The sequence below is a fragment of the Acomys minous genome, assembly GCF_964271855.1.
Source record: "Acomys minous genome assembly, chromosome: 5".
Taxonomy (NCBI): Eukaryota; Metazoa; Chordata; class Mammalia; order Rodentia; family Muridae; genus Acomys; species Acomys minous.
In genome coordinates this window covers 113,123,876-113,137,130 of record NC_140494.1, presented here as the reverse complement: position 1 = coordinate 113,137,130, position 13,255 = coordinate 113,123,876, and the positions used below count along the sequence as shown (strand labels likewise).

The 13,255-nt window shown below is 43.8% G+C and overlaps 1 protein-coding gene across 1 annotated transcript in view; it reads left to right on the top strand.

The window, feature by feature from the left end:
* The window catches only part of ACAT1 (acetyl-CoA acetyltransferase 1), a 28,289-nt gene that overhangs the window by 9,771 nt on the left and 5,263 nt on the right, over window positions 1-13,255 (top strand). Inside the window, exons 2-8 of the mRNA XM_084784320.1 lie at window positions 2,763-2,810; window positions 4,719-4,836; window positions 5,912-6,007; window positions 6,541-6,641; window positions 9,517-9,660; window positions 10,277-10,427; window positions 12,904-12,999. Coding sequence (XP_084640446.1) covers window positions 2,763-2,810; window positions 4,719-4,836; window positions 5,912-6,007; window positions 6,541-6,641; window positions 9,517-9,660; window positions 10,277-10,427; window positions 12,904-12,999 — 754 coding nt within the window. The remainder of the gene's footprint in view (window positions 1-2,762; window positions 2,811-4,718; window positions 4,837-5,911; window positions 6,008-6,540; window positions 6,642-9,516; window positions 9,661-10,276; window positions 10,428-12,903; window positions 13,000-13,255) is intronic.

Below are 13,255 nucleotides of genomic sequence, written 5' to 3'. Positions count from 1 at the left end.
TCCAGTAGGAAAGGTTGTATACAGCGTGAGAGCCACAGTGGACACACAGTGACCCTTCAGTGAAAACGAACCAGACACTTGCAAGAAAAGACTACTGCTTGAGTAAAGAGTGCCACGGATGCACTTTGCACCAGCTAAAGGAATTATTTTGGGTGGTACAGGGACAAGACCCAGAGACTTGTTTATACTGAGCTACACCCTTCATTAGAAAGGGGAATGTCGGGGCTGGAGAGGTGGCTCAGCGGTTAAGAGCACTGACTGCTCTTCCAGAGGTCCTGAGTTCAATTCCCAGCAACCACATGGTGGCTCACAGCCATCTATGATATGATCTGATGCCCTCCTCTGGCCTGCAGGTGTACATGCAGACAGAGCATTGTATACATAATAAAAAATAAATAAATCTTTAAAGGGGAATATCTAAAGAGATATAATAGACAAATTCTTGGACATTCAAGGATAGGAAATCAGTGTGGCCGGCCTTGGCCTCTTAAGTAGACAAGCACCAAACAAGGGCTCTCCTGCTCCTTGCAGTGCAGCGCGTCCCTGCTTCAGAAAAACAGTGTGGTATGCACATATGGGCAACACTGTCCCTCCAGCCTCATCCTCACTCACTGTGGCTTTTCTAACTGAGGTGCTGACTGACTCAGCTTAAGGACTCATTGTCCACTGACCCAGGCTCTCAGGATGCCAACCAGGATAAGTCTAGTCCATTCTCGGTGCCATCAGCTCTGGTCAGGGCTGGTGATAGAGTTGTCTTACAGTGCCTTAATGTTGCCTTTAACGGAGAAAGGAGTGTGGCTGCCAGCAGTGACTGGCATGTTTACCATGTCATAATTATTATTCAGAGTTATAATACAGACAGTGTGATAGCAGCTAAGCAGATACAGCATGATCTACATGTGTAGACCAGATTACAGATGCACTTGGCCCTTGTCTACTTGAGCACAGATTTGTTTACTGGACATGGCTGAGTCCACAATCACTTAAGGGATTGTGTAAAGCTCTGAGAGAGTAAAAACCAAAAACATACCTTCCTAATTTAATGGCAGACTTTAAGAAATGTAGGTACAGGGTTGGGTTTGGTGTCAGGGGGATCTTAATTTCAAGTCTTGCCTAGGCTACATACACATGGTAAGACCCTGTCTAAAACATGTTTAAAAGTATAGATAGAGATAGTAGCTGTTGCATTCCAGTTGGAATAATCACAGGTTAATTGAACAGCAACTGAAATCAAGTACTGTGTTAGTAGAAGATTTAAACGGAAGGGTGGTGGAACTGAACACACTTTCAGTGGAGCCCTAGGATGTGAAGACTACTGCTCAAACCAAGGAATCGTTCTCCTCGAAAACACCAGAGGTAGCTTGCTTGCAGTGCTATTCCCCCAGTTCATTTTTTAAAAAATCTATTTTATGTGCATAGGTGTGAGTGTGTCAGATCCCCTGGAACTGGAGTCACAGACCGTTGTGAGCTGCCATGTGGGTGCTGGGAATTGAACCTAGTGCTCTTAACCACTGAGCCATCTCTCCAGCGCCGCCTCCCCCTGCCCCCAGTTCTTATAAATCTTTACGGACGATGTCCAAGTAATTTCAACCCTTCTCTACAAGCGTGTACTGCTGCTGGAGTACAAGGCCCACAGAAACATCCCAAACCCTGTAATGCCGCTTAAGCTCATATTTTGTTGAACAAAAGTAGGATCAAATTAACTTTATGCTCGTTGGTCATCGCTCTATGATACAACAAAGACTGAAGACCTCATCAAAATTGAAGGTAGATTTTGTGATGTCAACATTTTAAAGTCACATCTAGATGGAGTCGTTTGTATAGCAAAGCTGGCTTTGTGGCATTGTATTCATGTTCTCTCACGCTTTCCTTGAGAAAAAGCGTCGCTGTGGAGTCACTTCTGCCTTAGAAGGCATGCCTGTGTCGAGCTGCTGCGCATATGCACCACTGTCCTTCAGACACTCTGTGAAAGGCAGTCTGGTTATCATGGCTGCTCCTGTTTGTAAGTCCAGGGTCAAAGTTATGTTTTGTTTATTCTGAGTCTTAGGTTGGAAGTTTTAGTTGTCTGCATTCAGTTAGGACAACATGCTCAATCTGTGAAAAGCAAGGCTCTTGGCTCACCTCAGAGTCTAGACACTGTTTACTGTTCGCTCTTCTCGTGAACGTCAGCAGCACGCGGTGACTGCTCTCAGTTGGAATGTTAGGCTTGCTGACCTCACAGGCCAACCAGAAATCAGGTATGGCTTTGAACTCTGCTCTACATTTCCAGAGTTTCCCTTGTTGACATTTGTTCCTATAAATAGTGTGGAAACAGTTACGATGTTTTTCTCTCTCTGTTCCTTTGTGAGTGTGGTGCTGAGGATCAGCCAGAAGCTCACACATGCCAAGCATCCACTAGACCACTGAGCTACACTCCAGCCCCCTCTTTTAGTGCATAAGAATTATCTGGTAAGCCGGCCATGGTGGCGCACACTTTTAATCTCAGCACTCCGGGAGGCAGAGGCAGGTAGATCGCTGTGAGTTTGAGGCCAATGTGGTCTACAGAGTCCAGGGCAGCCAAGGCTACACAGAGAAAAAGAAAGAAAGAAAAGTAATATTGATTATAACCATTTTCTTTATGATTTATAAAAGTGGTGTATATACATTATAGAAAACTTGGAAATAAAAGTGTAGAAATGAAGAAAACCACCTTGACTCTATTGCTAAGTATACAATTCACAGATGAATTTTTAAATACTATATCATAAACATTTATCTTACAGGAAGTAAGATGCCTGGGGCGAAGTTATACATCCAAACCCGCTTTGAATGTAAGTATAAATTGAAATTGTACCTTACAGTTTGAAGAATTTAGAGGAATGTTGCCTGTAGAGACGCACGTGTTGCTAGGCAGGGTGGCTCAGGTTTGCAGTGTGAGCTTTTGGGAGGGTGAGGCCAGAGGCTTGGCTTGAGGATCGCCAGCCTCAAGCAAACAGACCAAATAGTTGTGTACATTTTTGAATGTATTTGGAGGTTAATAGGATTATACATGGTTAGTGAAAGCTAAGAAGTTACATATCTGTATTATCACAGAAGTGGCTCATTGGGTCCGTGAATACTTCCTTATAATACACTGCAAAGCAGTTTCCCTCTAAAACTGCGGAGTGTTCCTCCTTGCATTGTGGGTGGCACAGTGCAGTGGATACACGAGGGACTTGACAGGAGAGGGACTGACCACCTGAGAGAAAACCAGGAAGACCTTTTCTTCATTTCCTAGTTGCTGCTGTCTGCCTTTGTTAAAGGTCCTCAAAGTGACATCACATCTTTCCATTGTTTTAATACATCTAACGCTTCATAGGAGATTGTAGAAGCCAAATGTAAGGAGAGTGTGTTTCATGGCATTGACGAGGACTTTGATCTACTTTGTCCTGTTTTGTAGTTTAGGAAATTATGGTTCTGGCTATGTCCTGATAAATACTGTCCATGCAGCCCGTGCTTCTGAATTGCTAGCCCAGAGGTTTCTTCTTTAGTAAAGGAGATTCTGGTTAGTGGTGTTTATTTGTTTATTTTAAAAGATTTGTTAACAGCACTGGAGAAATGGCTCAGTGGTTAAGAGCATTTGCTGCTCTTCCAGAGGACTTGAATTTAGTTGCCAGACCCAAGTTAGGTGATTCTTAACCACATGCACCTCTTAGCCTCTGAGGGACCACACACACAGCATTCACTTACACATATATACACTATGTATATGTGTCTGTGTGAGTGGATACGTGTGTGTGTGTGCACGATCACATGTGCTTTGGTGTGTAGAGGCCAGAATAAGGTGTCAGATCTCACGTAGTTAGAGTCACAGGTGTTTGTGGGCACCTTGCTTGTTACTCGGGTGCTATGATCTGATTGCTGGTTTCCATGTTTTCACCTCATGCAATCTTAGCTGATGAGCCATTTCTTCAGCCTCAGGGCTGTTTATTAGAGCAGGGTTTTTTCTTTTGATAATGTAAAGTTGTCATTTAAAAAAGTTTTAAAACCATTATTGCTGGGTGTGGTGGTTACACCTTTAACCCTAACACTCAGGAGGCAGATATATGCAACCTCTGATTTCATGCCCAGTCAGGTCTGTATAGCAAGTTCTGTGTGGCTAGAGGTACATGTCATAAACAGTTATCTGGGGTTTGTGCATGTATGGTGTGTGTGTGTGTGTGTGTGTGTGTGTGTGTGTGTGTGTGTGTGTGTGTGACTTTCAAGTGTGTACATATACATGTGGAGGTAAGAAGACAACCTTGTGGACATTTTTCCTGGATCAAACTCAGGTTGTCAAACATTGCCAAGTCCTTTACCTGTTGAATCACCTTGACTGCCCAGTTTTTAAGACTTTGACTGAGCATAACTGAAACCTAAGCTTCTGGCGTTAAATCTTCCAGAGAGAACTGGAAAGGATTTCTACGTCTGCTTTAGAATGTGCCTTAACTTCTTCCTGTACCTCCCTCAGTCTCCCTGTTGTGTCCACCCCTGCCCTCCCCTCCACTGCTCCAGCCACTGGGGACCAGTGGCTTGAACCCAGGGCCTCGTGTGTGCTCAACTCTACCACCGAGCTACACCCTAGCCCTGTCTTTCTGTTGGGCCTTAGTTTAACCCTTTCTAACTAATTCTTCATAAGTTGTCTGAGGATGAATGTCTATTGAATGAACGGGGATTTGATTACACCTGTGCTAATTTTTTGCCTTTTTCTGTCTTGCCAGGAAGTGGTTATAGTCAGTGCTATGAGAACGCCCATCGGCTCTTTCCTGGGCAGCCTGGCCTCTCAGCCAGCTACTGCACTTGGCTCCATTGCAATTCAGGGCGCCATCGAAAAGGCAGGTCAGCACTTGCCTTGTTTTGATATTCAGGGGGAAAATGATTGTGGATATACAATTGTTTTGCATTTACTGTATATATAACTCTTAGAAATTACATGTTTCCTACATATATAAATTCCCTTGTACTAGAGAGATAGGAATGAAACTCAAAATTAACAGGAAAAAGAAATCATCCTGCCTTTCTGCTGTCTTTCCGTGCTGTCACCATGGTGCACGTGAATGTCCTGGCAGATGCTCTCAAGAGCATCAGCAATGCTGAGAAGAGGCAAATGCCAGGCCCTCATCAGGCCATGTTGAAAAGTCATTGCTCGGTTTCTCTGATGATGTAGCATGGCTACATTGATGATTACAGAGCTGGGAAACTCACTGTGAAGCTCACAGGCAGGAATCTTCACAGTGTAGAGTCATCAGCCCTAGATCTGATGTGCAACTCAAGGACCTAGAGAAATGGCGGAACAATCTGCCGGGCGCCATCAGTGCAGCTTCACTATACTGACAGCCTCAGCTGGCACCATGGACCAGTGAAGAAGCAGGATGAAAATACACAGGAGGGGAAATCCTGGGAGTTGGAAAAAAGTCATTTCTGTCCTATGTCATGTAATTTGCTGGGTATTTTTTTTTTCCGAGACAGGGTTTCTCTGTGTAGCCTTGGCTGTCCTGGACTCGCTTGGTAGACCAGGCTAGCCTCCAACTCACAGATATCAGTTTGCCTCTGCCTCTCTGGGTGCTGGGATTACAGGCATGTGCCACTGTACTGAGCTTGCTTGGTAATCTTAATTACTAAACTGAATATTGGGCGTGGAGAGATTACTCAGTCGTTAAGAGTACTGGCTGTTCTTCTAAAGGACTTGGGTTTAGTTTCCAGCAACTACCTAATAGCTCACTACTCTCTGCAACTTCGGTTCCAGACGACCCAATGCCCTTTTCTGGCCTCTCCGGGCACTGCATATACGTGGTATATAGACATACATAAAAGCAAAACACCCATGCACATAAAATGAAAATAAGTAAAATATTAAAAAAGAAAGAAAAAAATTGAATAAATCCAGGACAGTCCTTTCTGCTGTTTTTAAAAGGGATCCCAAAAGAAGAAGTAAAGGAAGTGTACATGGGCAATGTCATCCAAGGAGGTGAAGGGCAGGCCCCTACGAGGCAAGCAGCATTGGGTGCAGGTACGACAAACACGTTTGCTTTTTTATTTAATTTTCTTGAAAATGTTAATGTCATTTCAGTTAAATTAGTAAATACATGACTTTTTTGTTTGTTTTGGTTTTTGGAGACAGAGTTTCTTTGTTTAGCCTTGGCTGTCCTAGACTCATATTTTTTAAAGATTTATTTATTCATTTATGTATATGAGTGCTCTTTTTGCATGTACACCTGTCTGTAGAAGAAGGTATCAGATCCTAATATTAATGGTTGTGTCTCCATGTGGAAGCTGGGAATTGAACTCAAGACCTCTGGAAGAGCAGACAGTGCTCTCAACTGCTGAGCCATCTCTCCAGCCCCCTAGACTCATGTTGTAGACCAGGCCGGCCTCTGCCTCCCCAAGTGCTGGGATTGCAGGAGTGTGCCACAGCACCAGGCACACGACTCTTAAGAAAATAAAAAATTTCAGATTTGGTCACATGTTCTATTTTAATTCTATAGTTGTATATGAAAAATGACTGTTTCTGCTCTTCAAAAGCATGACTTATGTTGGCTGTAGGTTTACTTATTTCCACTCCGTGCACCACGGTGAATAAGGTCTGTGCCTCAGGAATGAAAGCCATCATGATGGCCTCTCAGAGTCTTATGTGTGGACATCAGGTAAGAAATGCCTTGTTTTGTCTGCCAAAGTAATTCCAAATGCTAGAAAATGCTTGCTTCTAAGCACATTTATGCTGCAGCCATGGGGTTCCGTCTTTACTTCTGTTGTACGTGTGTGAGTGTCTTACCTGCATGCATTTGGGCATCACACATGTGCCTGGTGTTCAGAGGCACTGGATCCCCTGGAACTGGCGTTACAGAGAGTTGTGAGCCACCACGTGAGTGCAGAGAATCAAACCCGGGTTCCGTGAAAGAGCAACAAGTGCTCTTAACTGCTGGGCCACATTTCTACCCTTCCCCACTTTCCTTTTAAAAAAAGATTTATTTATGTGGGTTTTAAAAAAATTTTATTATTTATACAGCATTCTACCTGCATATATGCTTATACGCCAGAAGAGGGCACCAAATCTCATCATCGGTAGTTGTGAGCCATCATGTGGTTGCTGGGAATTGAACTAAAGACCTTTGGAAGTTTGTTTGCTTGTTTTTCGAGAAAGAGTTTCTCTGTGTAGCCTGGGCTATCCTGAACTTGCTTTGTAGACCAGGCTAGCCTCAAATTCACAGAGATCTGCCTGCCTCTGCCTCCCGAGCGGTGGGATTACAGGTGTGCGCCACGACGCCACGCTGATTTTATGAGTGTTTTGCCTGCATGCATGTATGTGCAGCACGTGCATACCTGGCACATATGGAGGTCAGAAAAGAGTATTGGATGTCGGGTTGAATGGTTCTGAACTACCCTGTGGGTGCTGGTAATTGAACCCGTGTCCCTGGAGAAGCATCAAGTGCTCCTAACCATTGACCATCTCTCCAGCCCCTTTGTTTTGTTTGTTTGTTTAGTTAGTTGGTTTTAAAAAAATGTTTATTTATTTATTTATTATTTATACATATTCTGCTCACATGTGTGCCTGCCCACTAGAAGAGGGCACCAGATCTCATTGTAGATGGTTGTGAGCCACCATGTGGTTGCTGGGAATTGAATTCAGGACCTTTGGAAGAACAGTCAGTTCTCTTAACCTCTGAGCCATCTCTCCAGCCCCTGGTTTGTTTTTTGAGACAGGGTTTCTCTGTGTAGCTTTGGTTGTCCTGGAACTTGCTCTGAAGACTGAGGTGGCCTCAGACTCACAGAGATCTGCCTGCCTTTGCATCCCAAGTGCTGAGATTAAAGGCATGCACCACGATAGCCTGGCCTCCTTTATATTTTAAAATGCTTATTTTCATTTATGTGTTTGTGCTTGTGTGAATGCCACGTGTGAACAGGTGCCTAGGGAGACCAGAAGAGGATGTTGGACCCTTTGGAGCTGGAGGTACATATGGTTGTAAGCTGCCTGATGTGGGTGCTGGGTACTGAACTCCAACCCTGAGATGCTTTCTGTTAAACACATGCCCAGTTCTAGCATTTATGAGATAGAAGCAAGGGACTGCAAGCTTGAGGCATGTTGATTGAAACCTTTACTTCAGAGTGAGGAAGAGGAGGAAGAGAAAGGCTGCTCAGGGAATATGCTCTCACATTCAGAGGCTGTTTTTTTTTTTTTCTCTATTCTATTTCCAGGGTATCTGATAATCTCTTCTGACCTGATGGCATCAGGCATATACACGGTACACACACACACACACACACACACACACACACACACACACACACACACACACGCAGGCAAAACACTCATGCACATAACAAATATAAATAGAAACAAGCTGGGCAGTGGTGGTGCATGCCTTTAATCTTAACACTCGGCAGAGGCAGCGGCAGGAGGATCTTTGTGAGTTTGAGGCCAGCCTGGTCTACAGAGTGAGTTCCAGAACAGCCAAGGCTACACACAGAGAAATCTTGTCTCAAAACAAACAAACAAACAAACAAACAACAACAAAGAAAATGGAAGCAAGAAAAAAAAATGTCATGCACTTCTATGTTCCCTTTAGGGAAGAAAAGGGTACAATGAGGTCTGAGCTACTGTGACAGGGACCTAATCATGGAAACAGTATATGCACACCCTGGACACAGCCATGGAAAGCATAAAAGGAAAAAACCACTCGCCCTCCCCTCCATTCCTGAGAATACCATGTTTGGATACTTAGCTACTTAAAAGAGGAGAATCTTCGTGTGTTTAACTTCAGTGTCCTCCATGATGTGTGGTAGACCCAGGACTCCAGCTGATCATATTCAGTTGCATACTTAGGAATTATAAGAACAGAGCACTAAGCAAGCGCAGTGGTACACATCTGTAATCCCTGCACTCAGGAGGCAGAGGCAGGCAGATCACTGTGAGTTCAAGGCCAACCTGGTCTACAAAGAGAGTCTAGGACAGCCAAGACTACACAGAGAGACCCTGTCTTGAAAAAACAAAAAACAAAACAAACAAAAAAGTGAATAGAGTAGTGAACAAGAAAGCTTTGAAATCCCTCCCCTCCCCACCCACCCCAAAATCCTAAAGAATTGTTCAATTTTTGTAAGTTGTCCATTGTTTTCCAAAATCTTCCACCAGCTCCACCTTCTAAATGTTATGTGTGGTCACACTGTCCAATTATTATGGTTTTTTTGGGGGTTGATTTGTATTTTCTGAGACAGCATCTCATGTAGGCCATGGCTTCAAACCCTCAACATCCCTGAAAATGACCTTGAATTCCTGATGCTCCTGCCTCAGCCTTCCAAGTGCTAGGATTATAGATGTGCCACCATACCTAGCTTCTAATTTTAATCTTGTCATTGATCATTTTAAGCCCTTTTCTTCTCATCAAGCACAAGTGGTAAAGAGGGTATTCACTGTGTGAGCATGGTTATGAAGCCATGTTGGGCACTCATGTGTTGACAGTAGTGTCTGAAGAGCACTGGATGGAGATGCTGAACTGACTCTGGCTTTGTTGTGTTGCTGAGCAGGACGTGATGGTGGCAGGTGGGATGGAGAGCATGTCCAATGTTCCATATGTAATGAGCAGAGGAGCAACACCCTATGGTGGGGTAAAACTTGAGGACCTGATTGTAAAAGATGGGCTAACTGACGTCTACAATAAAATTCATATGGTAAATACTACATTTAAAGGATGTGTATGTGAGCTGGGCTCAGTGGCGCATGCCAGTAAACCCAGCACTTGGGGAGGGATTCTGTCTCCCTCTCTTGAAAAGCCAAAAAATAAAATAAAATGTGTATGTGTGTATTGGTACCCAGGGAAGCCAAAGGTGGTGTGAGGTCCTCTGGAGCTAGAGTGGGTGCGTTTGAGGTGCCTGGCCAGAGAATCTCACCATGCACTCTGGGAGAGCACTAGGCTCTCAGTTTCTGAGGTCTCTCTAGCCCCCAAATGCTGCTTAAACAGGGAGTGCCACGTAATACATAAACGACTCTTCATAACACATATGCTTTAAATACCAAGTTCCAGGGTGGGTCCTATAAATGGTTTCATCAACTTTATCAAAGCATTTTACTATGTCAGTTTCTTCAGCATAGTCAATTATTTAAAAGTGGCCTACACTTGAGCAGGGTATTCCCTCCTAAAATGGCAACGCTGTTTCCTGCAACCATTTGAAGACAAAAGACACCAGGGAGAAGTTATGTAGACCAGAGGAAGGAAATTTAGAGGGATGGGATTGAGCTCCTAACTACTGAGTTATGCAAAGGTAATATTTTTTTCAAATTTCTCAGGGTAACTGTGCTGAGAATACTGCAAAGAAGCTGGACATCGCACGAAGTGAACAGGATACCTATGCTATCAGCTCCTACACCAGAAGCAAAGAAGCGTGGGCCGCGGGCAAGTTTGCAAATGAAATTACTCCTGTCACAGTCTCAGCAAAAGGTAGAGGTGACATTTAATAAATAGACTTCAAGTTCTTAGCCATTTTTTGTTTCTTGGTTAGATTTCACTGTTAATAAATATTTCATGTTGTAGAATTGATGTTTCCATTTATTTACTTATTTTTGGTTTTTCGAGACAGGGTCTCTCCCCGTGTAGCCTTGGCTGTTCTAGATTCACCTTGTAGACCAGGCTGGCCTGGAACCCACAGTGATCTACCTGCCTCTGCCTCCTGAGTGCTGGGATTAAAGGCATGTGCCATTTACAAAAATTTAAGCTTATTTTTATTTCATGTGCATTGATGTGTTGCCTGCATGTGTGTCTGTGTGAGGGTGTCAGATCCCTTGGAGCTACAGACAGGTTTGAGCTACCATGTGGATGCTAGAAATTGAACCGGGTCCTCTGGAAGAGCAGCCAGTGCTCTTAACCATTGAGCAATCTCACCAGTCCATAATGTATGTTTCCATTTTGAACGAGTATTATCTCTGTTTATCTGAGCTGAACACATTAGTAGTTTTGCTTACAGTTAATAAAGGGAAGGATTACAGGTCAGAAGTAACAGTACATTCAGTTACACAGTGCCCTAAACTTACTATTTTTAGAAAAAAGTTTACATTTTTTCTTTGGTTTTGTGCTTAAGTGGCATTTGCATACTATGCTGTATATGTGCAGGTCAGAGAACAACCTGCAGGAGTTGGTTCTCTCCTTCCAGGGACTAAACTCAGGTCATGTGGCTTGGTATAAAGCTGGTGTACTTACTGCTTTTTAAAAAAGATTTATTTATATATGAGTGTTATATGCACATCTGCATATAAGAGGACATCAGATCCCATGGGACTAGTTATAAGCAGTTATGAACTGCCATGTACGTGCTGGAAATTGAACTCAGGACCTCTGAAAGAGCAGCCAGTGCTCTTAACCACTGAGCCATCTCTCTAGCCTCCTGTACTGTTTTTAATTTGGAAAAAAAAAAAAGAATTACTTCTCATGTAAACAACAGATAGCACATTAGCTTATGTTTTACATGTTTAATTGGTTTATTTTGGATTTTCTTGATAGGCTTTCTCTGTGTAACAGCCCTGGCTATCCTGGAATTTGCTCTGTAGACCAGGCTGGGCTTGAATTCAGAGATCTGCTATCTCTAACACCTGAGTGCTGAGATCAAAGGAATGCTCCAGCAACCTGTCCTTAAATTTATTTTTGAAAAGATTGTACTCTTACTATTTTGTGTGTGGATTATATGCACACTAGTGTAGGTGCCTGAAGAGGCCAACGGTCTTGGATCCCTGGAGCTGGAGCTACAGGCGGCTGTGTGCTGCCTGATGTGGGTGTGAGAGCCTCTGGAAGACTGGAGTGTGTTCTTAACCAGCCCTGCTCACATTTAACTATTATTAGTGTGCACCCGTGTGTGCACACGTGTCCTCTGTGGCATGCATTTGTAGGCCAGGGGATGATTGTGGAATCAGTTTTTGATTTTGTTTTTTACCTTTACATGGGTTCTGGGGATTGAACCCAAGTCACCAAGCTTGCACTGCAAGCACTTCTGTCTGCTGAGGCATCTCATTGACCCTAACAAGGATTTTCCTTTTTTTTTTTTTTCAAGTTGAAAAAAAAACCTTTATTGTATGGAAATACATATATATCCCCCCAAAGGTGCTATTCTCTCATTTCCCCGTCTTCTTCCTCCTCCTCTTCAACACCTCTGATATAAAGGACATTATTACACCTCATCAGAACTTCACCCAGATGTCCAGACAATGTCTATGTATTGTTCTGTATCTGCAAGCTGCATGTGCATGTAGCCGTCCAGAGACCAGGTAGCCTTTGTACTCCATTCCCCACTTCCGTTTTACCATCACTGGCTTTCCCGCTGCTGCCGCCCCTCGTGACTGGAGCAGCTGCCACTAACCGGAACGGCCCAATGCTAGGAGGAAATGACAAGTATTTTCTAAAAAGGGATTTATATTAGAAAACTACTAGAGTTACCTCGCAGAAATGAAGGCTTAATGGCAGGCACTTGCAGAGTCACATGTGTTGTAGTGCTCAGAGTCAAAGAAAGTGTCTTCTTCCCAAAGGTGCTGGGATAATTCATAGTACAAGCTACTTACTTTCCCAGAATGCTCACTGTCTGGGTGACAGGACTCTAGTTTATGTAGCACTGGTTGGGCACAGACCCTTGGAGTACACACAGTGAGGTCTGTGATCAGAGAAGAGGGTTGGGAAGCCTGGGTGTGGACACACGCCTTTAACCACAGCACTTGAATCTGGGAGGCAGAGGCGGGAGGATCTCTGTGCACTCAGGGACAGCCTGTCTACATATTGAGCTCCAAGACAGCCAGGATTACCCAAGGGAGAAGAACGAGAAGGAAGGTTGGCAAATAATGGGAGTTGTTGGTGTAGATTTCACATTCTAGACTTGGAATGGCTTAAAGCATGCCAGAGGCACTGGACTGGTGATTACATAATACTTCAATTTTAGGTAAACCAGATGTGGTGGTGAAAGAAGACGAAGAATATAAGCGTGTTGATTTTAGTAAAGTGCCAAAGCTGAAGACCGTGTTCCAGAAAGAAAATGGTTAGTAAGAAATCAGACATAAGGGAGAAACTCAAGTTACTATGCACTGTTTATTCTTGGACTTGCCTGACAGCTCTTAAAGATTTATCCAAGCCCAGTGTGGTGGTGCATGCCCTTAATCCCAGCGAAGATGCAAAGAAACATGAGAGCTGGGCATGTGCGTTCACCCAGGGCCACCTCAAACTCCCACACGGCACTCTCATTCACTGTGGAGCTGGCTCTATGCATGTTTCCGCAGGGCAGAAATTATCTCCAA